Source organism: Alternaria incomplexa (genome assembly GCF_024043165.1).
Source record: "Alternaria incomplexa strain BMP 0042 chromosome Unknown scaffold_1, whole genome shotgun sequence".
Classification (NCBI taxonomy): Eukaryota; Fungi; Ascomycota; class Dothideomycetes; order Pleosporales; family Pleosporaceae; genus Alternaria; species Alternaria incomplexa.
Window position 1 is genome coordinate 1,861,519 of NW_026249850.1, and position 26,995 is coordinate 1,888,513.

A 26,995-nucleotide genomic window follows, 5' to 3' on the forward strand; every position below is an offset into this window, starting at 1 on the left:
ATGGACACTGGTTGGGACGAGTTGGAGCGCATGGCGCATGCAGCATCAGCCTCTGACGCGCAGATTGCTTCCCAATACCCTACACCGGAAACTATCAAGCGCTGGATGCGACTCTTTGGATATTCCCGTATCGAAGCTGTCCGTCTCATCAGTGATCAACGCGGAGATGGTTAGTGACACCGCTTCGTTCTGGTTATCATATGTGGATTTGTCATGTACTGATTCCTCTCTACAGTCACCCGGGAGCGAATTACCGACGATCATTGGGAACTTGTCCGGACCGAAAAAGAAGCTATAGGCTACGATCGCGAGGCTTATGAGCACAATCTTTCCCTCCTCACAGTCTTCAAGAGTCAGAGCGCCTTCATACCAGCCTCTGGGGCTGATGGGGAAATGATGCTTCTTTTCAGGTTGGGTGGGCTGTTGAACACTGCAGAGAAAGTGAAAGAGGTTGCCAGCCTGGACCGTGTACCCGTCGAGCAAGAGGGAATGAGTGAGATGGGTCCCGTCAAGTTTTGTCTGGTGGACAAAGACGCACAGAAAAAACTGGAGGAATGGCTCACGCAGCAGTCCGTCCTCCAGCGATAGCTGCGACTCTGACGGGGTTATGCGAGGGAGAACCAGTGCTAGTCAGTATTGCAATCATCTCAGCATGACGCTGGGAATAGCTGTACCATGCGCTCATGAACAGGTCGCCGAATGCAACACAATCAAATCCATCTAAGATCGGCTGCGGCTGGAACAGCAGCCAGTTTGAAAAAGAGAATCCCAATAATTACCTCCCACACTGGACACCAGAAATCACGTCAGAGTCGACATTATCTTAGGATTCTGCCAACTTCGTTTTCCATGCTAATGTAGACTGCAGCGCATCTGTTCAATTACCTCCGTTTACGAGGTGCAGCGACCCACTAGTTCTCACATAAGAAAAAAGCAGATCCGAGGAAGCGCAGCGACTGATGGGCTGATGCTCTTTCCGATCTTGTGTTGGGCACCTGCCCGAAGGGGCGTAAAGCCATCTTACCGATGAACAGCCCACCTCGAGCATGAGATCCTCAAATGAACAGTTAAATGCAACGTACACATGCCGACGACAACCAATTCCTAGAATAGCGACATCATCACTAAGCATCGTCTGTGGGTAACTCGGCGAATCAGGATCAGCTCAGCCACGACCACGATACCGCTTACGGTCAACCGCAGCCACAAGCGGCACGTCATCAACACTGCAGTTCAGCTGTGCTGATACATTACGGCGCGATCGGCGGAACTATCAATCGACTAATGTTTGGAGCTGGAGGAGCTGAGGCTGCTGATGTAACAACACGGAGATCACCACGAAGATCTCGGTACAAATTGGGAAACCCCCATGTCCAACCTGAAAGCCCCCCCAAGTATCTACATGACTTTCGACATGTTGTAAAAGGGACACACGAAATTCTTTGTTGCGTTCAACGAACATTCAATGACTGCGCATACATACCATGCCTCAACGCCCCTCGCAGGAGCAAGACCTACAACACTTGCTACCATCGACCATGACTTCTTCCAAGTTCTCATCTAACAGACCGATACCTGCGATCACTCTTCAATTGGCTACCGACGATCAGAGCGCACAGTACAGTCAAGCGCTACCTCATGGCGGTTTCGAGGAGCTCAAAGAAGCGGCAAACGAAGACAGGGTACGCCCTCAACAAAGAAGTGCCGTAAGCGAGCATCAGTGGTACTAACATATATTCAGGACCTCAAAATACGTATCCGGAAATTACGCGTCATATCGCGCACCCTCGCTCTCTTCATCTCTATCGCAGTTCTCGTCCTCACGGCCCTTACACTGCACAAGTTCCTCAGCACACGCAGTATCCACCGCGTTGTCCGACTACCCAGTGGCGAGAACATCTTACGCACGCCCTGGGCGAAGAATACACGGGCATGGCCAACGTACATGTACTTTGGCGTCGCGGCCGTCTCCGTACTGCTCAACTTCGCAACGATCTTTTCGTACAAGTGTGGTATCGAACAGGCTAATGTAGCCGCTGTTGTCACGAGTACCTTTAGCTGGGTCAATATGCTGGGGAACTTCATTGTGTGGTGTGTAGCCGCTACTGTGTATCGCACCGAGAAAGATAAAAATGGAAAGAGCGATGATCTTTGGGGCTGGACGTGTAGTTCTGGTGCGAGGGCAATCCAAAAAGAGTTCGTGGGCGACATTAACTTTAGCAGCTATTGTAATGTGCAGGTAAGTCGACGGGTCAGAGAAATTTGAGGGAAGGGCTTGCTGACGCAGTGTGTAGAGTGCGAGTTGGTATGTTGGTATTGTGCAGGCCTGTGCTGCATTACTGACCGTGGTAATTTTTGTGCTGGTTTTCAGGAGGAGGAAGACGAAGAAGGCGGTGGAGCAGAGGCTGAAAATGCATGGCCTCGAGCCGAGTAGATGTTGACCGGAAGGACCTCCGCCGCATAGGAGGCGAACCCACAGCAACAACCGGTCTATCGCCAGGTACCAGCCTTGCGTACCGTTTGATACCCAGCACAAGAGTCTAGGATACGATCCAGTCACCCCAAACGACCGCACCCAGCCATCTTCGGCCCCAAACCCGTCTCCTAAATTCTGCGCATCATGGTGTATTCATACCCACCTCATCCACATTTTCTACAGTCCACGCTAGTCTCTATCACGTTGAGATAGCGTACCTGCATGCACCGACCTCGCAAACCACTCCCTGAAGTCCCTGCTTACCAAAACAAGCGGGACCCTTTTCCAAGAACGGACAACAACATGCATGCGCAACGGTTACCACCCAAGGAACGACAAGCTCAAAAGGTACTAAGACAGGTCGTAAATAACGCTTGAGATGCATGCCAGTATCGCAGATTCCACGAGGAAAAGCTGGATAAGAAAGGAGGAGGGTGGGAGCATGGGGCAACGACGCGCGAGAGGGATATGTTTTAAGAACGGAGAGACACCCGTTGTAACCGATATCCAGAAACAAAGTACATAATACATTTGTTTACCACAACCGTTACTGAAGTGCAGTGATGCGAAACATGCTGGTATGTTAGAGAAGAACAGAAGTGACATGAGGATGTTATTCATGAGACTGACAGTACAAGCAGTGCGCACGATCGTTACCAACCTGGCTATGCGCCACCATCTTTCTACTCACTGCCGTCGCTTCTTCCCAGGAGACGCAAGACGAGTGTGATCGAGAATGCTTGCTTCTTAGGGTTGAGACGCTTGAACGAGAGTATGCGAAGATAGAGCAAGCTCTGGTAAGTCAAGGCCAATCTACTTCTATGGCGTTCATCATGCTGACAGCGGAACAGTATCCTGGTGGCTACGCGTATTCTTCGACTAGTGCTCAGTCGTATTACCCAACATCTGCCGTCTTTACCGCAACTCCAACCTCATCAAGCAAATACTACACCACCTTTGGCACATCTGGTCTACCTCAAAGTTCAGCCTATAGCTTCGTTGGTTCCTCATCACCCATTCTGACATCTGCCGTCTCCACTGCAACGCCGAGCTCATCAAGCGAATACTATGCTAGCTTTAGCACATCCGGCTTTCCTCAAAGCTCAGCATCCACCTGGGTTGTGTCCTCCTCATCCATGGTCATCAGCTATGTAACCACGCAACCTTCAGTCTCAGCTACGCCTTCATACGCAACGACTCCATCCCAAAGTTCAGCCGCTACCTTTGTCGTTTCCTCCTCATCTCTAGTCATTAGCTATATGACCGCGGAGACCTCAGTGCCAGCCTCTACTTTTACTGTTCCCTCCCCATCCATAGTCACAAGCTATGTGATCACGCAGCCTTCGGTGTCAGCCACGCCTTCCTACGCACCACCTCCACCAGAGCCCACAGCAAGCGACACACCACCCGAACCCACCAACCCCAACATCCCCACCCACCCCGGCTACCGCTCAGTAGCCTACTACGGAAATTGGGACATCTACGCACGCAACTTCCAACCCCAGCAAATACCCGCAGAGCGACTCACCCACCTGCTCTACTCCTTCGCCGACAACAAGCCCGACGGCACCGTCTTCCTCACCGACACATATGCCGACGCGGAAAAGCACTATCTGACTGATTCCTGGAACGACGTGGGCAACAATCTTTACGGATCGATGAAGCAGCTTCAAATCCTGAAGGCCAAGAATAGGAACTTGAAGGTGTTGCTCAGTGTAGGTGGTTGGACGTATACAAACGTTGCCAAGCACATGGATGGGCCTATGGCTACGGACGCAGGCAGACAGCGCTTTGCGTCTTCGTGTGTGGAGTTGATTCGCGACTATGGCTTCGATGGCATTGATGTGGATTGGGAGTATCCTACCGACAAGGAGCAAGGCGGGCAGTTACTTGCGCTGTTGAAGGAGACCAGAGGTCAGATGGACCAGTATGCCAATACGCTTGTGTACGAAGATGAGTCTGGATCCGAGCTAAAGCCCAAGTTCCTCTTGACTATTGCTTCGCCAGCCGGGGAGAAGAACTACAAGCATCTGCCCTTGAAAGAGATCAGTGCAGTCACAGACTTTATCAATCTGATGGTAAGTATTGGCTTCTCCAAATGCAGCAACAAATAAACTAACGCAAAGATAGGCATACGACTACGCTGGCTCCTGGGATGACCAGACTGGCCATCAATCGAACCTTTACCCTTCGACCTCGACTCCCCTGAGCACGCCCTTCAATACAGCTTCCGTTCTGGCCGCCTACAGCGCCGCGGGCGTTCCTTCCTCCAAGCTCAATCTTGGCATGCCGCTTTATGGTCGCTCCTTCACCAACACTCAGGGTCTAGGAACGTCGTTCAGTGGCATCGGCACCGGATCGTTCGAGCGAGGCGTCTACGACTTCAAGGACTTGCCCCTTGCAGGTGCACAGGAGTACTACGATGAAGAGGCTGGCGCAACGTACAGCTACGACGAAGCGAGTGGCGAGTTCGTCAGCTATGATACTGTGGCCATGGCGCTCAAGAAGGTCGACTACATTGCAGAACAAGGGTTGGGTGGCGCAATGTGGTGGGAGATCAGCGGTGACAGGACAGATGACAGCGGGAGCATCGTGACAAACGTGAGTCGTGGACGTCTGAGAGTGGAGACGAGCTTGCTAACGTATAAAGGTTGTCGAGAAGATGGGCAGCGGGAGTGGTGCAGGCATCGAGTCATCGCCCAATTGGCTGCTGTATCCTGACTCCAAGTTCGATAACTTGAGGAATGGCGTGTTGACGACACCTCAGGTCGCGGGGCGATTGCGCAGGGGGTGAGTCGTTGATGCAGGTGCAGCTGTTGGCGAGCATGTCAGGTGGTGGTGCAAACCTAAAATCGCGTAAGTTATTACTGATCGCCATCGGTAAACGTTGAGATGGAGCATTGGTGGCGCGAGCATTCATGCGTTCGCATACATGTAGTAATAAAACTTGTCATATACCCTACCCTTGAGATATCTCGCTTATTGCCAAGCTGGAACATCATCTAGGGGACTGGACCCGCGTGACACAGTTGCAGCAGTGTTTGAGGCTCTGCTACCCTAGGTGTAGGCGGTAGCGCGGAAGCCATGCTGCTTCTGGCGTAGATCATCTTCGATATATTGCCAGTGTCGATATTCTACGCCGCCGTCATACTACGATCGACGGCCAGGGTGCTGGAAGAAGAAAAAACGAGTACACGATCACAGGCACGGCGGGGGTGCTGTTGGTGATTGTCGTTGAATTTGCGTGGTGTCTGAGCGCATGAGGGCTAGGATATGCCCGCCGCGCGCATATGTGCCGCCTGCCGAATGATACATACAGAACCGAACGCCCTAGCTCCATTCATGCCGCGAAGTAATAACAGTCGTACGATATAGCACCAAAATGTGCTGGAGGGTATAGCAAATCTATCAGGCACCACAATGTGCTCATTTTACTCGTTTTACTGCCTCCTGATCTCATCAGGCGAGCAGGTGTCGGCGGGCGGGAGTAAGCGCTGGTAGGACTGCTCGCCGACTATAGTCGACTCCCTGTGATTAAGGAAGGTGCGTATGCGCTCGTCGCGATCTCCACTTGAGCTCAGAGTGGCATTCCTGCTCCGGCTGTACTCCATACTCGCCTCGCGGTGGATCTGGTCGCGCCGCTCTATGACCGAGTTGTTGAAGGTGTTGAATCTAGTGCCCTGCACGACGCCGCCTATGCTGACAAAGGCGAAGATGAGGGCCATGAAGGTAAAGTTGGACATCTGAATCGTGCGGGCGTCTGTGTCCTTGGCGCCGCCGCCGTTCTCGTAGTGCCAGCGCTCCCAGTCCTCCCAGGTCGCATTGGTACGCGGATCCGTATTCCAGCGATGTGGATCATAGTGCCAGTCGTTATGACGGGGGGCCATGGGCATCTGGTGGTGACCGGCCCAGCCGTGGCCCCAGGCATCATACGCTTTGCGTTTCTGGACATCGGAGAGGATGTCGTGGGCGGCGACTAGCATCCGATAGCGCTCGAGACGCACGTGGAGGGGCAGCTGGGCGATGGCCGACTCGGCATGGCAGCGGTCGGGGTGGTAGAGCTTGACGAGGGCATAGAAGCGGTGCTTCGTGTAGGCGTCGCCCTTGCGGCACTTCAGGATCTGGTAGGGCGTGGGTGTCTTGTGCGGCTTCACGGCGTCTGGCCACCTGAGCAGCTCTGCGTCATCGCGGTAGGCGGGCGCGTCCTGGTGTTGGGCGTAGGAGCGCCGCTGTGTTGCGGCCTCAGGACGTGCGAATCTATGACGGCATGACTTGCCCGGCTGGGGACCTGAGCAGCTCCCAGCGTGGGAATAGTAGAGGGGACTGAGGTTAGTGTACGAGGGCAGGAGGATGGAGCACTTCTTGGGCAGCATTGTCGCGCACTGGCAGGCGTGGACGGACGCGCATCTCCAAGCTTCAGTCAGGTGTCAGTGTGGGAGACGGCGTGCTGCGTGTGTGGGGTGCTGAGGCTGGTGGCGTCGGCGCATGGGCGATCGCAGCAGCCCGCGGGCGAGATAGACGCGGCCGGCGCCATCACTCACCCATCGGTACCTCACGCTAAGCCGCTTGCGTGCTACATGCGACACTCTGGATGCGAACAGGAGTTGGCCGTGGTTGATAATTTTTCCACGGCCTCGCGCGCCCTCCAGTCCTGCCCGACGCGACTGCGACGGCGCCGGCGTCTCAGCCAGGCAGCCACCATGCAGGTGCGGTCTCTTCCGCTCTCCTCCAGTTGCTCAGACCCGATGCTGGTGGAGCCCTTTGCTCCGCGACTCAGCCTGTCTGTTTGACGTGAACTCCTTCGCCTCGCTTGCGCATGCCGTGCGAACCTCCCCCTGCAGCGACACAAACTCTCGGGTCACGACGCATGAAGTCGACCCTGCATCCAGCCAGCCGCCCAATGTCTTTGTCCTCCAGGGTGGGCTAACTGTGGGGTCTAGAGGGGGCATCCTTCTGCTATAACCCGTTTGCTATCACGCCTCTCGTGCTCTCCCTCCCTCAGCTCCCTCCAGCCTTTGCTTCGTACAGTCCTTTCCGTCATTCACTTGCCTATATATCGCCCTACCTTCCATGTTGACCGCCTCCCGCCCCCTTCTCCCCACCTACAGCGCCCTGCATCAAGCCATGGCAAACACACACGACAGCAACGGACACCCCAGGGAAGGCTACCTGAACCTGACCCGGCGCATGGAGACTGAAGAGGAAGACCAATTTGACGTCGATCTCACCATCTTAGATTTCCTTGTCTACAAGGCCATTGACTTGGTCTTTGAGTGGAAGTCGAGCAGTGATCCATACCATTCAGATCTGCCCAATGCGCTCGTCAACATGACTGCTGGTATGACTTGCGCCTGTTACGGCAATGCATCACGTGCTCACGACTATCAGATTGGAGGACATTCCTCGGGCACAGACACCATGGCCGACGCCTAGATGCCAAGGCGTCATTTCGATCGCGTTTGTTGCAGTTTGCCCTGATCTTCACACATCGGCTGCATCACGACGAGACCTGGACAACCGAAGAGTCGCTGAACAGTCTGCGCGAGCAGAACAAATCCCGTGGCGAGTACTGGCGGCAACGAACTCAGCATCCTTCTGCGCTCCAGGACCCTTTCGACCAGCAGAAGGACTTTCCTCTTTCCGATGGCGCTCTTTACGAAAACCGCTCTGCTCTTGCCTCCGCACTGAGAATGCCGGTGGATCAGCGGAGGTGGGTGACCGATGTAGCAGGCACGCCCTCGCTCCACTGTTTACTCCCTGTCTTCATCGAGCTTACCGCCGCACGTGTCAATCTGGATGACGATTGGCTGCCAACGGCTGAGTGGTTCGACTTGGCAGCACATTTCATGCTACAGGCTATCATCGGCGAATATCTTCGTAATGGTGCTTACGGTGACGAAGCTTTTAACACCATCTTCGCCTATGGCTGCCCTGGCGTCGAACGATGGGCCGAAGAACCAGCGGACGTGGCAGCAATGAGGAGACTCTTCTGTGCTGAAGGTAATCTTCGCGAAGAGAACTGCGAGTGGACCAGGATCAAGCGCCAATACATCAACGAACTAATACCAAATGGTCGGGCGCAGTCAAGTCTACAGGCGATAGAAGCAGCCCAGGAACGATATCCGTACGCCGAGTTCGAAGAGAAGCTACTATCTTTTCTCAAATATCTCCACGAAGGCCTCGTCAAGCCAGATCTCGCGCAAGTCGAAGAAGGTCGCATCAACATCGACGGCAACGAACTGTCTGAAGCAGAATCACGAGCCATGATCCAGCGCATGGGGCTTTGATCGACTCTGCGTCCCCAATTTCTTTAATCTCGGGCGAGCTCGGAGGAGTTTCTTCGGCGGCCTGAGTACGTGTTTTTCGGTTGTCTAATCTTGTCTTTTTGTACTAGCGTAGGCCGTTCTTGTTTATACGTTTTTTCTCCAGTTTGCGAGCTATTCTTTTGTATTATTGTTATCATCTGTACCAAAAGTCATGTAGCTTCGCGCGTCTTGTACCATATACCCACATCAGCTAGTTAGGTCGCCGACACAGGCTTGTAGTCGGTGCAATCACACATATTTCAACATCTCGATGACTACTCTTTTCTCCCGCTACTCCCCATAAAAACTCCTCTTCGAACCCACTGCCACATCCCTAGTGTCCCTCCTCAATCCATCGCTCCGAGCACGTCTTGTCATGGCCACATTCTGTAGGTAAGTGTCGTGGACCATCTTGTAGTCCTTTCTCTACCTCTTACAACACAGACGTCATCTTTACTCTCCGGCATGAGAATAATGCCACCAATCGCATCAGCGCGTATCGCATCTCCCTACAAATCTCAAATTGATTGAATAGTGGAGTATACGGACCCACGACACGCGCACGCTTGTACCCGACACTAGTCACACAAAGACGCTAACAGATGTGTGGATTTTGTTATCATGGTAATGGTGTGATTCTGAAGATCAAACACTCTTGATTTGATTTGGGAGAGATACAGCCTATCCTTCAACCTACTCTTACATGTCATCAAACGTAGCGGTGCCCGCCCTAAAAGGCGGAGGTATATATACAAGAAAAAACACAAACAGTAGCTGGTAGATCAAACAGCAGAGTAAACGGCAGTGCATCCGCGTCCACACTCCACCTTTTGTTCGAATTCGACTGTGCGGCCATTGACCTTGACCTTATTTCTTGGTGTGATTTGGAAACGATGCATCTCTTTTTCTCTTAGTTGTTTTCCGAATCCGCCGGCAGAAGCAGCTCGCTCTTGCTCAGCGGCTTGGTCAAGTGGTTGGATGTATGTTGGTGTGGCTAGATTGCTCCGCTTGCCACTGCCAATCTGGTAGTATTCGTTGTTACCCCAAAATAAGATGTCGCGACCCCAGTTTGTGTCGTTGTCTGTGAGCTTCTTCGACCGACCGGTCACAGCGACGCTGGCAACGTTGTCGAGGATGGCGGCGGCATGGGTTGATCCGACTGAGATGTTCAATAGACGTATCGGAATTGCAGTGTTCTTGGCTTCGTCCCACTCAAAGAGGCCAGAGAACGCGGGGACCTTGACGGGGTCGGCCTGCGTGTGCACCCACCGACCAACACCGAGTTGACCTGTGAGGCCGAACCCAAAGGCCCATGTGTCTGCAGTAGTCTTGTTTCCTTTGGTCGCTTCAACGGCGAGGAAAGACGTGTTGCCGCCAGCGAATACATTTGTCACTTTGCCTAGCGAGCCAGAGTATAGCTTTTGTGTTGGGAGAAGAGATGGCGCATCTACGCTTTGCGCTTCAGCGTTGTACGGGAAACCTAATTGACCGGAGGTATTATCGCCGAAAGTAAAAGCTCGTCCTTCGGAATCACAGACTAAGCTGTGGTAGTCACCAGTAGCGATCCTCTTGACGGGGAATCCTTTGAGGGTAGTGACCTCGTGGGGAATGTCGAAAGCGCCAGTGGGACGGCTCTCGAATGATAGACCCGGTATTCCTAGCTGACCTTTGCTAGGGAAGTCTTGTGAGCCTGATGCGAAAGAGAAGACGCGGCCAGAGGAGGTGAGCATGAGCGCGTGCTCTAGCCCGGATGAGATGTCCGTGACGCGCTCGCTCCATCCGAGGTTCTCAGGTGTACGGTTGCGATATGAGATGTTGTTGGAGCCACCCCAAAAAGGGATCCAGGATGTAGATGGCGGCTTTGGGCCTTCCTTCTGCTCCGCCTGTGAAACGGGTATCGAGTATACGGTGCCACTCTTGGACAGGCCAATAATACGATCGCGGGAGATGGCGAGAGAGGTAAGGTTATGGCCCGTCAGAGTCTTGGTAGGCTCCTTGACGTCGTTTGCGAAGGCGGTGCCCCATTGTAGAAGATCGCCCTTCTCGTCAATGGCTGCGCCGAAGTTTCTGTCGAGCTTGATGTCCCGCAACAACTTTCCGTCGAAGAAGGTCAAGCGTCTTGGTGTCTTGATGTACTTTTCGTCAGAGTCGGGTGCCACGACCTTGCCTGAGTTGGAACCCCATGTGTAAACTCCAGGGTTCTCCCAGCTCTTGATGACTTGAAGATGCTGCGAGCTGATGATATTTCTATTGTCGTCGACCGATGTTGCCTGCCGCCGTGGCGCTTCAAACTTCAGCTCCGGTTCCTCTTGTTCCTCAGCGTGCGCATCTCGTATGATCGAGTCTCCGTTGCACCATTGATATGCCGTGGCGGTAGCCCAGAGCGCGCCGACGGTGGCTATGGATCGGACGAAGTGTTGCTGTCGTCGTTGTGCATAGGGGTGGGATGCTGTCCGGACGTGTGATTGCGGGGGTCTGGTCGCTATGTTCCTACATACTCGCGGGGCATGCGGCGTTCGGAGGGTCGCGCGTGCTACACACTTTGTGCTGAGCATAGTGTGGTATATGGCGTGGTGGGCTCGTAGTGGCAGGTGTCGTCCCGTGGGCGTCTGGGTAGATCAAGAGAGCAACATTTGCAGCACGATCGAAGGTCCGATTACGATTGGAGCATTGGTAATTGGACAGTTTGGATAGTTTCTCTAGATCGTAGCTGCGTGATCAATGACGCTCTAGACTTGCTCCACACTGACAGATGAGTCTAGCGCCAATTAGGCCTAGCACGACCTGCTGGACCCCCACGAGCATCACCGAGCTCCGACATGTGGAAGCTGGCGTCGTGTTTCCTGTCTACACACAACAAATCCACCAACCCCCGAACTGCGCCAGAATGTACGAGGCAGACTCGTGGTACACTGCCTTTGTGCCGCGCACCGCCAAGCCCCAGGAGAAGGGCAAGCACCGCCGCAGAGAGAGCCTGCTTAAACAGGAGAACGTAAGCCCACCATCCGCTGCCTGGGTACGTCTGAGCACTTCTGATGATTGTACTTGCAGGAGAGTCAGGCTGACTTCGAGCGCGCAGAGGCCATCGCGGAAACAGCAGAGGACGATCGACCCGGCAAGCTCAATGGCCCTCCACCGGCCACCGTGGCCAGACGCGCCAAGTCGTACAGCGACTTCTACACCGTCGTGCGGGCACATCTGAAGAAGGAAAGAGCACTCGAGAAGAAGAAGTCACGTGGGGAAATCAGCACCGAGCTGGAGTTTGCCGACTGGTATGGCGGTGTCAGCGATGAGCTGCTCGAAGCCAGCCACGAGGAGTACAGACTCTACCAGAACCAACTACACATAACGCGAAACCACCTCGAGAACATCATCTCCGACACAACATCGACCCTCGATATTCTCTCCTCCCTCTCCGAATCCTTCAAGATCGTCGAAGCCCAGACGAACGCCTTCCGCACACAATGCGAGGGCCTCATCGACGACCAGAAGCGCATTACGAAGCTCGCAGACGATATGGAGCAGAATCTACGATACTATCTCTACCTCGAACCTACCACCAAACGACTCAATGCTCCGGGAGCAGGCAAGATTGTGCGGGGTAAAGAATTCGTCGAGATGCTGGCCAACCTGGACAGCTGCCTCGAATACATGCAGGCGCATTCCAAGCATCGCGAAGCCGAAACGTACCGATCCAGATACAGACTGCTCCTTACCCGTGCCCTCACCCTCATCCGCGTCCACTTCACCGAAGCGCTTCGCGAAATCGCAGCCGATGTGTCGAAGCGGATAGCGGACAGACAACTGAACGACACCACAATGTCTGCGCTGTTGTATGCCAAATTCCGCGTCGGCGCGCCGGAGCTGAAGAGTATAGGCATCGAGATACAAAAGCGGGCAGTACTGCCAGCTGGAGCAGCGCCAGGCGGAGAAGCCGAATACCAGAGTTTGATGAACGAGCTGTACCAGAGCTACTCAGCCACCCGTGGCCGACTTATACTTCCCATCGTTACAAAGAAAATCGGAGAGATCGCACAAGCTCCGAGCACATCGACGGATCTCGTAGCCTTTGCGAGGAGCAGCATAAGCTACATACGTGGCATATGTTTCGACGAGTGCGACTTATGGCGAGAGTGGTTTGAGGGTGATGGCGGATTGTACGACTTCCTCGAAGCTGTATGCGAGCCTTTATACGACTACCTGCGACCGCGCACTATCCACGAGACACAAATACTCAAGCTGTGCGAACTCTGCACACTGATACAGACACGATACATGGAGGAAGAGGAGGAGGACTCGCCAGTTGAGGCGAACAAGCTGGACTTTTCTGTCATTGTACACCCCGCACTGCAAGATGCACAAAACAGATTGGTTTTCCTGTCGCTTGCGATCCTGCGAGACGACATTGAGAGATACAAGCCTAAACCAGAAGACCTCGACTACCCTGCGAAGAACAAGAAGCACGCCATTTCCGGGACGAAGTCAAATCATCCCGTTCTGTCTGGCAAGAAGCAGCCGAAGTCCGAAGTCCCACCCACCCCTTTGATGCCGAAGACGCCCACAATAGTCGAAGACGACGATCCAGATGCGCGATGGAACTTCAATACCGAAGCGGCCTTCAAAGACTGGTACCCTACATTGCGCAAAGCGATCTGGTTGCTCAGCAAAATCTACAGGCTTGTTCACGTAAGTCCTTCAACGCTCGCATGTCCTTCCTCATGCTAATGTGCTCCTAGTCCTCTGTATTCGATGACCTGGCTCATCACATCGTTCACAGCACCACGCTTTCTCTCGCGCAAGTTAGCACGTTGCTTGCTAAATCCGCCTCACCCACCGATGCCGCCCTCTTCCTCGTATCGCACCTCCTTCTCCTCAAACAACAAATCGTAGCTTTCGACATTGAGTTCGTCACGCCGGAGACTGAAGTCCAGTACAGTTTTGCGAGCCTCACGAATACTTTCTGGGAGCTGCGTGCTCGGGGCGGCCTCTTCAACCCGCGGAATCTCGTCGGTCTTTTGATACCCAAGGTCGTAGAGAACATGTTGGATGCCAAAGCTGAAGTGGATGCACGCCTGCGCCAAGCGATCAATGACTTCACTGGTCAATTCGTCGCTAGAATGACGGCACCGATCGATACGAAAGGCAACAAAAAGGTGCCTGTGAGTGAAGCTCCTGCGCGCACGAGCAAGATCCGGCAGAACATTGAGCATGAGACGCCGTTCCTGAGATCGAAGCTGGAAGAATCCATCACCGACGCTCGTACACGCGAGATGCTTGTAGCAGCTGTCATGGAATCTGTCACCCAAGCATACGAAGACTGGTACGACTCGTCGTACTCGCCATCTCTTTCCAACCAAAATGGAGCCAACAGGAGCGCCAAGGGCAAAGGAAGGGAAGATGGCGTCTGGGATCCGGACGTGTTTAGTGAGTGGTGCGGCAACACGTTCAAAGTTGGCACGCTAGGACTGGGCAGCATGGATGATGAACAAGAGGATTATCAAGATGATGATAGCGATGCAGACAGTATGGGTGCCACTAGCGGGAGATCAGGCACAGAAAGGACAGGAAACACGGGTCTGAGGATCAAGATGTGATAGCTTCCTGTAAGCCGGATAAAATATGGAATTATCTATCATGCTGGTCTACAGTCGAAGCACCATCACCATGCTATCGGAAAGAAATCTACTGTGACTTCCCTTCCACAGTCACTTTCCGTAAACACAGGCATCTTCTCTTCCTCCATCTTCTCTTCCTCCATCTTCTCAACAATATTCACTTCCGTTTCTGCATCGCTCTCCGACTCTAGCTCTTCCCTCTTCCACGCATTCCGCTTCTTCTGTCTCGCTTTCCGCCGTCGCAATGCGTTCTTCTCGCGGCGTTCAATCACATCACTTTCTTCGCCTTCCTACTATAATTGATCAGCATTATCATTACTGTCATGGCAGTAGTCAAATCAAAGCAAGAACTCACCGAGCTAGTTTCGCCAGAATCCGTTGTCGCTGCGCGGAGCGAGTCGTAGATTGAGGTTGTGCTTGATACAGAGAGCAGCTTGATTGGCGGGTATTTGGCTTCGTCCTCAGTGTCACTGGCTATTTCTGTTGCCATTTCGGAGGTCGTGGTGGAAGGTGAAGGCGAAGAGGAATGCGCGGATGAGTCTTCGTCTTCGCTTGAATATCGTCTTGCCCTTCCTCTTCCCTTTCGCTCTTGCGCGAGTCTTTTCCTCGTCTGTTCATTCAGTTCTTGCTGTTTTCTCGGTAACACGTCGTCGTCTCTCTTTGCTCGCAGCTTCGCGACTTTGTATGTTTGTCTTTCTTCTCCTTGCTTTGGTCTGGCACGAGACTCGTACTCCTCAGAATCCACACTGCTGCTACTGCTGAGGCTATCATGCGCCCTTACGAGAGCTCCCCCACACTGCTTCTCAAAGTTCTCTGCGACGTCAAGGACGGACTTCATCGATGCTTGTGCGGCGTTGTATGCTTTGCCCGAAAGACCAGAAACAGACAGTTGGAAGGCCATGTAGGGGCGTAGTAGGTGTAGAGGCGAGTTGATGGAGCGCGTCTTGGTGTGTGCGTAGGTCTCGATATCACTTTCTGACTCACTGTCAGACCGAGTGCTACTCGCTTCTTTCCTGTAAGGCAAAGTCTTGGAGCGGGTGAGACGGGTGGCGGAAGCAGGTGGGGAGGATTTGTGTTTCTTCGCCACAGAAGCTTTTGCTATCGCTCCTTGAGCTCGTCTCTTTGGCGATTTTCTTGTCTCGTTTACTGCTGTCACATCTTCATCTTCGTCTTCTTGCTTGATATTCACGGTGCTGTCTTCTATGTCGATGTCGCGCGAGTACCCTATCTCATCCTTGTCATATTCGACGGATACTGTCGATGCACGGAGTGACCCAACTGTAGACCCGCGTCCCGGTGTCACTCTGGTGATGGTGTTGCGGGAAGGAAGTCTGGGACGCGCTTTGCAGGCTCGGGTTCGTGCCATGATGAGACTTCGAGTGGTGTATCAATAGATCCTGGGAGAGTGTTTGGAGGGGTAGACACGTGTCTTGCTTATGGGGTTACAACTTAAAAGATGGCATCGGTTGATTGAGATAATGAGTGCTAAAGGCGAGATGCAAAGCAATTGTTTGTCCATAATGCAAGTGTGCAACACAGAAAGAACGTCAAAGAAGTGGCGGGGACGACTTGATGACAGTTTGAAGCAACGTTCATTCCTAGCAAACTTTTGGTGTAGGACATTATTCCTGTGTAAAAAAAAGGCACTAAAGATGGCTAGAATTCATGTCGCATTCCGCAATGATGTATCCAAAAGTATTTCTGGCACGAAGGAATTGGAATCATAATACGATAGAAATATCATTACTGTAGTAGTGTGAATGCTTAGGGCAATTCTAAAGACTAAATGCATAACGCCGATCCCATGCAGAGAGAAAGAAGTCAACTATGTGATGCGAAAATTAAAATATGCAGAAAGAGACCGTCGTTAAGATCAACTGTAGTCACCACGCTGCCCGTGCCACATGCAGCAGATTCCACCAGGTGCTCACAAAGGCACAATCGAGCCACCCTGAGAAGCAAGCGGGTCAACAGAAGGCTGTTTGGTGACGGTGTTGACTGCATTCTCTTTGTACTTTGCAAGCGTCTTGTCGGAGTTGAAGTTCTGGTTGATAACACCGCTCATGCCTTTCTGGCAGTGGTTCCCGTTGGTCTGCGAGCAGTAATACCAGATAGGGTTTCTGTCCTGCACAGTAAAGGTGAAGACGTTTGGTGCTTCACCCGCGGTGGTGTTGAAGTTGAAGCCAGAGAAGATGGAGTTGTCGCCGCCGAGAGGCTCGCATGGCTTGTCGAACGAGGATTGCACGAAAGTGTGCGCCTTGGGGAGGAAGTGGAACTCCATGAGATCGCCGGGTTCTGCGACTACGTTCTCGGGCTCGAAATGTAGGCCGCCGTTGGCGGTTGTGGAGCCGGCGAAGACGCGGTGGACTACTCCGGTAGGCCGGACTGGCTGTGCTGGCACGGCGACTGTGAGGCCAACCAGGGCAGCGGCTGTCAAGGCGAGAGATGTGAAGGCAACCATATTGTCTGATGAGTTTATGTGTTGATGTTGTGGGAATGGTGACCTGACAAAGAAGCGACTAATGCGATGATGACTGGGAAGCAGAGACGAGCTATGAAATGCTTTCGATGATAATAGGACTGTGGATGCTGTGAAGAGAGTATTTTGATGTAGAAGATGTGATGTCGATGTAGTGATGAAGATGCTGTGAAGGAGTTGATGTATTGATGATGAGATTAACTTGACAGGCAAGAGTTTCTCTAGATATATACTCGTCTGGCGAGAGTGATCACAAATCAGAGGTTGCTGATATTCTACACATAGCCCTCGGTTGGTGAACTTGCCGTTTAATGGTAAGCTGTATCCTTCGTCAGTGCAGTGTCGCATCAGGCCCTTCACACGACCAGAATGCGGAGAATAGCATGACAGGATGCCTAAGATAGACAGGTCACATCTCGCAAAGGTCATCTCGGATGGAAAACATCCCAGGGTTTGCTAAACACAGCTCCAATAAGCGTCCAGCAATCCTGTCACTGCGGCTGAAATAGCTGACCCAGGGCGTGGCTTAGCTCCACCACGAGAAACAACGAACAGCGCAATCGTCAGCAATTTACTACTAGGCCTCGATCAAGTTCACTGTAGAGGGTATTCCGGGCGTAATCACAACATTCGCTGCAGCTCGTAGTGTTGGTTGATGCTCATTGAACATGTTCCGCATGCGCCTTTGCGATGGTGACCCACGTGTCGACGCCTAGCAGGCAAGGACGACGGGGACACCACACAGGTCCAACAGCTGAGTACTGTGCCACAGTATGACATTCCTCCCGTCCGCTAGATGGTCTTGGTCTTGTTTGTAATTGTTGGCTATTTTCGGCTTTAAGTGAGCGCTTATAGATCTGGGAGGGGCTGCCCTTTCGAAAACCAAGTAGGTACATGCCGAGACGCCTCTTCGCCGCTCAAGACCTCATTCCGGGACCCGAAACAGCGTCGCTTGCGCGTTATTATTTCCAGCGCGTATTGAGCCCCAAAGGTTCGGGGCTGGTGATGTTGCGACGGAAGTCCGGGTCGTGGTGGAATCGGCCACGCGGCGCGCACGCGAAAGCAAGCCTTCTGGGAGCGATCTGGCGTTGCCCACCTGGGTAACGTCCGTGCACGAGGCTCGTACCAAGAATACCACCATCAGTACTGATGTATCTGCATAGCTTCAGTCTTTTGTTTCTTAGTCATCGGTCTTGTCCAAACTCGCGTAAGACACTTGTAGGATCCTAGAGCGATTGCCTAGTAGATGCGCTGATCCTGTCCCCATGGATGATCTGTGGAGGCCGCTAGTGAGCTACCGTTAACAAACACGGTGAAGTCTTAGTCGAACTCGTGAAGGCGGGGCATGTTTCGTCAAGACGGTGGTGAATGGTGGTATATCTTCTCTCGGGCGCGAAAAAGGATATGAAGACAGCGGTGAAGTAGCAGATCTGGCGGTCAAGAGTCTTGTTAATACATCCTTGGGGCGACCTGGGCCGAAAAAGCAGCAAAGCCGCGCTGCGAGGTTCCACACCACCACAACACTGTAGTGGTGTGCACAGGGAGAATTGCTTTGCCAGGTCCTGCATTGCAGTAGTAATGATAGAGTCAAGCGAGAATGGAGGTGGTGTAAAATTTCATTATTTTCTTCTTTCAAGAAGAACGCCAATACATGCTAGCTCGTGACTGCGGAAATCATCCAAAGAAAACATGCTCTATCAAAGACAACACGCTTACATGCAAGCAGCGCCGTCAATGCCAATGACCTTTCCGTTGACCCAGTCACCGTCTTGGGAAGCAAGGAAGCAAACGACGCGGGCAATGTCTACTGGCTGACCAACACGGTTGTGAGGGGACCATGTGCAGGCGTACTCGTCGACTTGGTCGTCGCTGAGCTTGTCACCATCGGGAATGTACTCGCGGCAGACGGCGTGGTACATGTCGGTCTTGATGCCACCGGGTGCAACACAGTTGACGGTGATCCTCTTCTCGCCGGCATCTAGGTTGGGTCAGTAGATGAAGTGGAAGTGAGCATGATGTGACTTACCGATAGCCATGCACCTAGTGAATGTCTCAATGGCTCCCTTTGAGCCGGAGTAGACAGCGTGCTTGGGTACGCCCTTAGCCTGACCGGTGATGGATCCCATAAGGATGATGCGACCACCCATCTCCATCCTCTTGTAAGCCGCCTTAGCGACGAAGAACTGGCCACGGGTGTTGATGGTGAAGACACGGTCGAACTCCTCGGGTGTGACGTCCTTGAAGTGACCGAAAGAGACAACACCGGAGTTGGAGCAGCAGATGTCGAGCTTGCCGAAGTGGGCAACAACGTCGTCCATCAGCTTCTCAGACTCCTCGACGTTGCCAACGTTGGCCTTGAAGGCAGCGGCGTCTGAGCCATTGCCGAGTGCCTTGATCTCCTTGACGACTGCCTCAGCACCCTCGACGGCGTTGGCGTAGTTGACAGCGACCTTTGCGCCACGCTTGGCGAGCTCAATAGCCATCGCCTTTCCGATACCACGGCCTACATGTTTGTTAGTATGGGAGGTGAAGCTTGGGTATGATAAGCTTACCTGAGCCGGTAACAACGGCGACCTTGCCAGCAAGGCTCCATGTCTGCTCAATTGATGCCATTGTGATGTGTTGAGGTGTTGAGATGTTGAGTTGAGGAGTGTGAAGGTGGTTGTAGTAGTGATGAGAGTGGTTGTGATGATGATAATTCCCTTCCACGGTCAAGACGAGTACATATATACCCTTTCGCTATTCGGAACGCCAGCGGAGACCGCGTTCAGTGAGTAGCTCTTTTCCATCTGCTCCACCACCGGTATCCCAACATCCATACCACTCCCCCAACTCGAAGCGTCCGGTTCGGCACTCAGCATCGCCCCCAGGAGTCGTGAGTCCTAGGGCTGAAACTGTGTACCTGCGCCGCATCTGTCCCGTAGCGTGGTCCCTGTCCCCGTAGGAGAGCCTGAGCCTCAGGGACAGACCGTCGGACAGAGGGGCCGAAGGGGGCAGGAGCGCTTGCGATTGGACAATTCCCACGAGCTGCGAGGGCCGACCGAGCAACACCAAACTTCCAGCGCCTCTCGTGCAGCACGCGCCCGTTTCATGAGATCGAAACATCTTTTTTTGTCCACCGCGAGTAATGCTGGCATCTTATTGAGTTCTGCTGGTGAAGCACCAGGTATGACGCTGCGAAGACTCGCGTTTGACAGTGACAACGAATCGCGAGGCTGATGCGACACCGGCGGCATCGAAACATCTATTTTCGCCTCCTCGCATGTCCACCATCAGCAGAGAGTCTCTGCTGGGAACTCGTTGCTTCGTGATGTGACGCGAACAGATTCGAACGTCGCTGCGACGACTCTGTCCGTCGTGGGTAAGCCCAGGACCGTGGGGTTCTGAAGATCCGACACGGTCATGTGACGTTCTGGGACAGACTTCGGATCCCTTGGAACGGTTTAGCCTGAACTCGCTCAGGGTTCGGCAGGACTTCGACACGCCCGTGTACTGGAACCTCAATGGCTCCCCATACACCAACGGTCATCATGACTCCCTGAGTGCCGTAGAGTCCGGACTCGACCCGGTAAATGGAAGTGTGTTACAAGTCGGCCAAGCGTGGCTGGGTCTCGCCATCAGAAATGGGTGCTGCCGGCTTCCACAGCGGGGATCCGTCGACAAAACGTCCGTGCGTTTTTCACTTCACTTCATCTTCCAACTGCTGTACCGTCGGGATGGATGGTGTGTTCCAAACGGTGGGCAACGAGCTGTGAGCGTTCTCATCTCGAGTACGAGTTGTTCAAGATAAGGGACCTGCGCACAGATTAATAAAGAGTCCATATACGAGCGACCATAACCGAGCACGTACACCGACGATGCATACCAGTCTTTATCCAGATTACATACCTGTACCAAGAGCACAAAATAGCTGCGCGTCTGCGTGCGAGGTTTCCAGTACTCTGAATCCCCTGTTCTGGAAACAGGGAGTCGTCTTCACCGGCCATGTTGTGTCTTAACGACGGCGTCCGTTGACCCAAAGTTGCAAACCAATATGCGTCTCCACCACCACGCATCGGCCCTTTCGTCCCCAGAACGGCTTGCTTTCAAGCGATAGTATCCGATCGTGTTGCCTATACATCCAGCGCTGACGAATATTTCGGATGCTCTTCGTGTGGCGTTTCTGTTCTCGCAGTACTAGCCGCAGGGGTGACCCGATAAAGCCACACGAGGTGGAATGTCACTCTCTAGAAGACTACTGGGGATGCAAGGGGCTTAGAAGAGTTCTCTTGTTGGGAAGGCCACGCGTATAGACGCCCAGGGTGGATGCTTTCGCGTCATGGCATCAGCGCGGCAGAGCGTAGCGGACAATCCTATGTCAGAAATGCATCATCCGTCAAGGGCTATGTAATCGTGGGAGCTACCTACTCACCAACTAGAAGACTTGCGCCCTGATTGCTCAGAAATATTGAGAAACATCAATACTGCACGAATCACATACCTTCCCGGTCTGAGTACCGGGTGGTGTAGTCGTCTCAAGGAGCTCTTTTGTGGGGTTGTCAGAGCTATACCTGAATCAATTCATTTCCCCCTCATTCCGTTTCCCGTCAAACACATAGCGGTGAAAGAGGCTGTTGTTGGGCGCTTCACGCGACCTTCTGCCAGATCGCCCTATGCTAATGCATCCTTTCACGGGACAGCCATGGTTTCCATTATCGAACCTCGCATTCGCTTTTATATGTCTTCTAACGATGCTCGTTTTTGTGCCTACTAATACAACGATCTTGTAACTGACCGAAAACATCGAGTGATGCACGATCTGGATGATAGAAATATATGGAAGTACTTGTACAGCAGTAGTGACACAACGAAGCCTCCGCTGACACAAACCGTTCGGTTACTACCCGGTAAGTCCCCGATGCTTAACTCAAGCTCGGCTGGCATACGGAAGTGCATTGATCGGCACTGGGCGTGTCTTTGACCAGGATAGCGCGTCCAGACCACCATATCCATCTCCACCTCTTGATAGGGTGAAAGCCGCAACGGCGACGAAAATCTCCGACATACCGACCGTTGGATGGAACTCACGAGGGGTCACTCGCATGTTCACCACCCTCTGGTGAGTGATATACATCAAAGCCCGATGGCACGGGCCAGCTACATCCTGACAGCTACGGCTGTCGTGCGGGCATCCGTAGGCTTGGCACGATCTTCGTATCAGACACGCGGATTAGAGCAAGAGCCACTGCTCTGGGTACTTCAATGTTGGAAAGTGGTCCTTCATGTCGTAGGTTATTGTGATGTGTAACAATGGCCGCTTGGAACCGAAGGATTCTAGCCGCTCCTGTGTGCTCGAACAGCCAGTCATCTTGATTAGGGCTGCATATGCTACCTCCATACGCAAGAAGCCACGCTGAACGCGTAAGCTTGTCAAGCAATGAGCCTGCAGCAAGACGTTTTGGTACCGGCTTTCTGTCACTGTGATACGGAAGCATACTGCATATACCCATCCTTCGACTTAACGGCCAGAAGGAATCTGGTTAGTGACTCCATCGGGTAGTGGTCTCCATTCTCCGGCCACATTGAGGGCTGGAGAAGTCCAAATAAGGCGGCGATCGTAAGACTGCGTTACCGTTTGTTCGGAAGCGATGACGGGTTTCGATGCATCAGCACGGTTACTGGGGGTGAATGAGACATAGTACGATCTGGATAAAGCGGCACCATCATAGTGCGACGAAGTCCTTGCATAACGTCCGCGGAAAGAGGAGAGGCGAGGGGACTATGTGAGAGAGGTTGAGGTACGTGCCTCAATACACATGCTTGCATTCTCCACGGTGTTACCCATACTGTTGGAAGCATATTGCAGACACAGTACTAGTCCAATCAACTTCAGAAGTCTAAACATGCCACCTTGGCTCATTTGACTTCCCTCGGCCATTGTTCACTTCAAACTCGAACCCTCTACTACCCTTGCATCGTTCGCATCTGACGAGTTCACACCCTCGTAGGGCCACTCTGTTACATCCCACACACGGTTCGAAGAAACCCCGCCGCCGTAGTGCCGCCCTTACACACACACCATTCGCACTCTTAGCCGACCCCGCCATCAAGCCTCCAATCTCGAAGACACCAATTATCTACGCAATCCGACCCATGCCCTGCTTACGCTTGAAACACATGCGCGGGTTAGGAGAAAAACGAAGCAATCAAGAGCACGCAGATAGTGATGACGGAGGGGCTACACGATGGTAAGGGATATATGTGTTGCACATCAGCCGTTACGCATACACACATGACACCATCGACCATCGTGTCACGGAAGAGCCCCGCATCCACCATCACGACATGAGGAGGTTTCATCCGAAGCTGAGAGCCTCCTGCGAATGAAGATGGTCAGTATGCTGTCACTGGCAGACTGGTCGAGGAGACACCCACCGTTGCTTGCGACCAGCTGGCCGAGGATCAGCTGGAAGCGCTTCACACTCATCGTCAACAACAGTCCGCTGAAGTGTATAGGTTTGCTATTCCCAAGTCGGTTGGTGCTATTCGATCATCATGTCTATGTACTATACATTATGGACTGCCTTGCAGTCGGTTCTGATGACCTCATTCCAGGCACGAAGCACCTCGGCGACCGAGACGGACATCACTCGACGCCGATGCTGTGTCTTTGCCCTTGAACGCCAACCAACGCTTGGAACCTCGCGCATATCCTTCCCAAGCATCCTGAGATGTCGATGCTGATGGAAAACACCCGAAAGAGATGGAACGAGATAAGAAACGATAAGACGGGAAACACCTAAACACCCGCTAATACATCATGAGCTCGTGGTGGTACGGTGGAAGACAGAGAAAAGAGAAGAGATGGATGTGGGAGGTTATCCTCGCGCGAGTTTCTCGAGTTTACTACGAATGCCATCGGAGAACCTGGTGGCAACACCTTCATCAAGGACGTCGATACAATGCGACAAGATCGCGAAGCCGTTATCCAAGGGGACGTGTGTACCGTCTCGCTTGGTCAGAGTGGGGATGCCCTCTCTGCGAGACATGTACCTCAGTATGGTTGGGTGGTCAGCAGGAAGGCGATCCACAGAGAACGCGGAGTTCGATGGCTGATACGATCCTTGGTGGTTGGGACTCAAGGACTCGCCATGTGCCAGCGAATCAGTCCAGAAGACCAAACCCGCACGGTAGACGGCGCCAGCCCACCATGGCGGCCGGATACCTCTTGGCATCTCACGGATGAGTCGAAGGACCTGACCGGCGTGGGTGATGGCCTCCTGCACATCGGACAGACACTTCTTGTGCATCCACAGCATCTGCTGGTATGAGCCGTCCACGCCCTCTCGACGCGCAAGGCGCTCTATCTCTGGAAAGTTGGACACAGCGTTCAAGCTGATAAGATGGAACATGACAAGGTTGGCCTGCATCATCGGACACACTGGGTTGGACTTCATATACCGTTGCGCCAAATCGAACCAACGCCCTAGCAACGCCTGCACCTCCTCGAGACGCACGCGGGTCGACGCTGCTGTCAGTGCGCGATTCCGCGATCGTGAAGCGACGCTATCGGAAAAGCAGCTGAGAAGCTGGCAATACTGGCAGACCAAAGTCTGCAGGGGGTGGAGGAGCAGACGCAGGTGCATAGGTGTCAGATGAATCTCCTGTACATCCTGTACGACGATTTCGTCATCTAGGAAGTAACGGAAGAGATCTCTGAGACTGGGTGGTCTGGCCCCAGAGCCTACTGAAGAGTACCCGTTCGAGAACTCGTGGACTTGGTTGAACATTTCAGACCACTCCGAGGCGGTCTGCGCTTGCCAAAGTCGATCCGAATCAGGCATCGGCGCGCCAAACTCTGTTACTGAAAACAGTGGAGCGGTATCGTGGAACAGCGATAAGTCTTGGTCTACCATGACCCAGGAGTAGATGAGGCTGCGCCAATATTAGTAAGTGCGTTCACGTGACGGTACCGAAGTTTTCAACACTTACCGACTGCGGCTTTCTTGCTGAAGCCAGTCCTTCCACAACGCATCCGTCGAAATGTTTCCGTTTATATGAGGCGTTGCTGGCGGTCGCACATCGAGAATACCGGAATGTCGCAACATGGAAAAATACATGCCACGCTGGCCCATAGCGATGTCCATCTGCCATTTGTCGCCACTCCACGCCGCCTGGACAGTGAAGAGGAGGGCTGCACGCAGAACGATAGGATCACCAGCCATGATGATGTTCTTCTCGATAAGGTCGAAGAGCGATATCCGGCAGGCTTCGGTGAAGCCACCAGTTAGCCACCTGGCCTCTATGGATGGAATGGTCATGGCGCCCTGCGCAATCATCATGAGAATGAGCAAGCTCGATGCTTTATCGTTGTAGTTTTGCATCAGTTCATTCGTATCGAGTACACCTCTGGCGGAGGTGGGATAATAGCGTTCGAAAGAGTTGGCGTATGATTTGAGAAAGTACTCCAGGACGCGAGCAGGTGGAAGAAGAACGAAGTTGGAGTGAGAGGCCGTGGATCCTGGAGACTCGCCACTGCTGGACGAGCTACTGCCGTCTTTGTGGATGTCCAAAGCCTTGTGGAGGAAGCTTTGGGTGATGGCGAGAAGTTTGTCTCGCGTGGCTTCCTGCAACTTCGATACCGCGATTTGTCCGCCTTGTTGAAAGTCGGATTCATCCCACGATGGGGACCAGTTAGCCCAGCCCTCGTGGTTCTTGAGGCTCAGCTCTAACCGCTCGAGGTTGAGTCTCGCTGTGCGTGGACACGAGCTTGAAGCAATAGAAGGAGTGCAACGGAAAACAGTCCAGCCATCTTGAGCCGCGATAATGGCACCAAGATCAGGTATGCCGGCATCTGCTATCGAAGAGTGCCTGTTGGAGGGGTAGAACATCGAAGCCGAACTACCAATTTGCAGATCCGAAAAGGACTCGTCCATGCGAGGTGTCTGAACAGGCTGTCCAAATGCTTGAGCAGGCGACATTTCTGGTATCATGCCAAGGATACCATCCTGAGGCGGTCCCATACTCATGTCCATACTCATGCTCATCATCAACGCGGGGTCTATCCGCATGGGATCAAAGGTTGTGTCCATGGGCATGCCGTTCCAAGGGTCCATCATGAATTGAGGGCTCTCATTATCGGATTGGTCCCGTACCGTTCTAACGAAGTCGTCATATCCTGACATAGGTGTGGAGGTGACGAAGCCATTCATGCCGGTCACCGGGGTGGGGAGTGGCGAAAGAAGCGACGATGATTGAGCAAGTCCGTTGGAAGGAGACTGGTCGAAAAAGGGCGGCGTATCGGAGATCGGCATATGAAGATGCAACGACTTCTCCTCGGGATTTATGTGTGTTGGTGGCTGTACTGGTTGCGAGATGGAAGGGTTTCGTGAATGAGGGGCCGAGGGCGACTGCGATTGTCTTTGCGACGGTGGCTGGCTGTCCGGAATATGGGAAGTCTGGCGGATCTGAGCGGGAGAGGACTTCGACACCGCTTGTTTTGGTTGGCTATCGTGGTTTGGAGAGACATTGCCGGATGTGTTGTGGTTATCCGCGTTGCTGCCACTCTCGCTCGAATCCCCGCTCCCAGCCTCAGGAGGACCGCCAACCCGCTGGACACCTTTCGATGCCCGCCTTGTAGGACGCAATGTGCATTTCAGATTCCTCTGAGCGCACCTGGTGCACGGAAACTTCTTGTCACACTTGGTCTTTGTCTTCGCACAATTACTGCAGGCGATGGGCGTGCGGCCGGCGGACTTTGGTATTATGCCTTGCGGAGGGAGGCCCTCTTCGTTGTTCTGGTTGCGGCCGTGTACGGTGTAGTGTCTTTGCAAAAGATCTCTGAAGAGTCTGTCAGTACTTTGTTCCGAACGGTCGATGCCACAGGATGAGGAAGAGCAAGGAAGGGTGCCACATACCGTCGAGCAAAGCTCATATGACATGTGAAGCATTTGAAAGGCTTGACGTTGGTGTCTGCTCGTCCATAGTGATTAGCAGATATCCCAGAAGAAAGATTGGATAGTAGCTGGTGCGAGGAAGAATGAAAGAGCGAAAGACGAGGGGTCAACATACGAGTCAAGATATGTCGTTCGAGATGCTCGTCTCTGGTGAACGACTGTCCACAATATGTGCAAAAAACCAT

At 53.1% G+C, this 26,995-nt stretch overlaps 11 protein-coding genes across 11 annotated transcripts; 5 read left to right on the plus strand and 6 right to left on the minus strand.

Annotated features, from left to right (window-relative positions):
- J4E90_000667 (uncharacterized protein) lies at window positions 1-588 on the plus strand (the record flags this gene model as incomplete). Its single annotated transcript, XM_051430263.1, has 2 exons — window positions 1-169; window positions 236-588. The coding sequence occupies 2 exons, from the start codon at window positions 1-3 to the stop codon at window positions 586-588; spliced, it is 522 nt and encodes a 173-aa protein (XP_051295750.1).
- Window positions 589-1,538: 950 nt separating this feature from the next.
- Window positions 1,539-2,434, plus strand: J4E90_000668 (uncharacterized protein; the record flags this gene model as incomplete). Its single annotated transcript, XM_051430264.1, has 3 exons — window positions 1,539-1,682; window positions 1,742-2,239; window positions 2,372-2,434. 3 exons carry the CDS (start codon window positions 1,539-1,541, stop codon window positions 2,432-2,434), a joined length of 705 nt encoding a protein of 234 aa, XP_051295751.1.
- Window positions 2,435-3,309: 875 nt separating this feature from the next.
- J4E90_000669 (uncharacterized protein) lies at window positions 3,310-5,270 on the plus strand (the record flags this gene model as incomplete). The annotated part of the gene is made up of 3 exons (XM_051430265.1): window positions 3,310-4,554; window positions 4,607-5,077; window positions 5,127-5,270. The coding sequence occupies 3 exons, from the start codon at window positions 3,310-3,312 to the stop codon at window positions 5,268-5,270; spliced, it is 1,860 nt and encodes a 619-aa protein (XP_051295752.1).
- Window positions 5,271-5,916: 646 nt separating this feature from the next.
- Window positions 5,917-6,849, minus strand: J4E90_000670 (uncharacterized protein; the record flags this gene model as incomplete). Its single annotated transcript, XM_051430266.1, has 1 exon — window positions 5,917-6,849. The coding sequence occupies one exon, from the start codon at window positions 6,847-6,849 to the stop codon at window positions 5,917-5,919; it is 933 nt and encodes a 310-aa protein (XP_051295753.1).
- Window positions 6,850-7,600: 751 nt separating this feature from the next.
- Window positions 7,601-8,763, plus strand: J4E90_000671 (uncharacterized protein; the record flags this gene model as incomplete). The annotated part of the gene is made up of 2 exons (XM_051430267.1): window positions 7,601-7,814; window positions 7,865-8,763. 2 exons carry the CDS (start codon window positions 7,601-7,603, stop codon window positions 8,761-8,763), a joined length of 1,113 nt encoding a protein of 370 aa, XP_051295754.1.
- Window positions 8,764-9,563: 800 nt separating this feature from the next.
- Window positions 9,564-11,336, minus strand: J4E90_000672 (uncharacterized protein; the record flags this gene model as incomplete). Its single annotated transcript, XM_051430268.1, has 1 exon — window positions 9,564-11,336. One exon carries the CDS (start codon window positions 11,334-11,336, stop codon window positions 9,564-9,566), a length of 1,773 nt encoding a protein of 590 aa, XP_051295755.1.
- Window positions 11,337-11,668: 332 nt separating this feature from the next.
- On the plus strand, window positions 11,669-14,375 carry J4E90_000673 (uncharacterized protein; the record flags this gene model as incomplete). Its single annotated transcript, XM_051430269.1, has 3 exons — window positions 11,669-11,773; window positions 11,833-13,467; window positions 13,518-14,375. 3 exons carry the CDS (start codon window positions 11,669-11,671, stop codon window positions 14,373-14,375), a joined length of 2,598 nt encoding a protein of 865 aa, XP_051295756.1.
- Window positions 14,376-14,440: 65 nt separating this feature from the next.
- J4E90_000674 (uncharacterized protein) lies at window positions 14,441-15,762 on the minus strand (the record flags this gene model as incomplete). The annotated part of the gene is made up of 2 exons (XM_051430270.1): window positions 14,441-14,686; window positions 14,752-15,762. 2 exons carry the CDS (start codon window positions 15,760-15,762, stop codon window positions 14,441-14,443), a joined length of 1,257 nt encoding a protein of 418 aa, XP_051295757.1.
- Window positions 15,763-16,323: 561 nt separating this feature from the next.
- J4E90_000675 (uncharacterized protein) lies at window positions 16,324-16,857 on the minus strand (the record flags this gene model as incomplete). Its single annotated transcript, XM_051430271.1, has 1 exon — window positions 16,324-16,857. One exon carries the CDS (start codon window positions 16,855-16,857, stop codon window positions 16,324-16,326), a length of 534 nt encoding a protein of 177 aa, XP_051295758.1.
- Window positions 16,858-18,587: 1,730 nt separating this feature from the next.
- On the minus strand, window positions 18,588-19,488 carry J4E90_000676 (uncharacterized protein; the record flags this gene model as incomplete). Its single annotated transcript, XM_051430272.1, has 3 exons — window positions 18,588-18,853; window positions 18,902-19,378; window positions 19,428-19,488. 3 exons carry the CDS (start codon window positions 19,486-19,488, stop codon window positions 18,588-18,590), a joined length of 804 nt encoding a protein of 267 aa, XP_051295759.1.
- Window positions 19,489-23,732: 4,244 nt separating this feature from the next.
- On the minus strand, window positions 23,733-26,995 carry J4E90_000677 (uncharacterized protein; the record flags this gene model as incomplete). The annotated part of the gene is made up of 3 exons (XM_051430273.1): window positions 23,733-24,789; window positions 24,847-26,694; window positions 26,772-26,995. The coding sequence occupies 3 exons, from the start codon at window positions 26,993-26,995 to the stop codon at window positions 23,733-23,735; spliced, it is 3,129 nt and encodes a 1,042-aa protein (XP_051295760.1).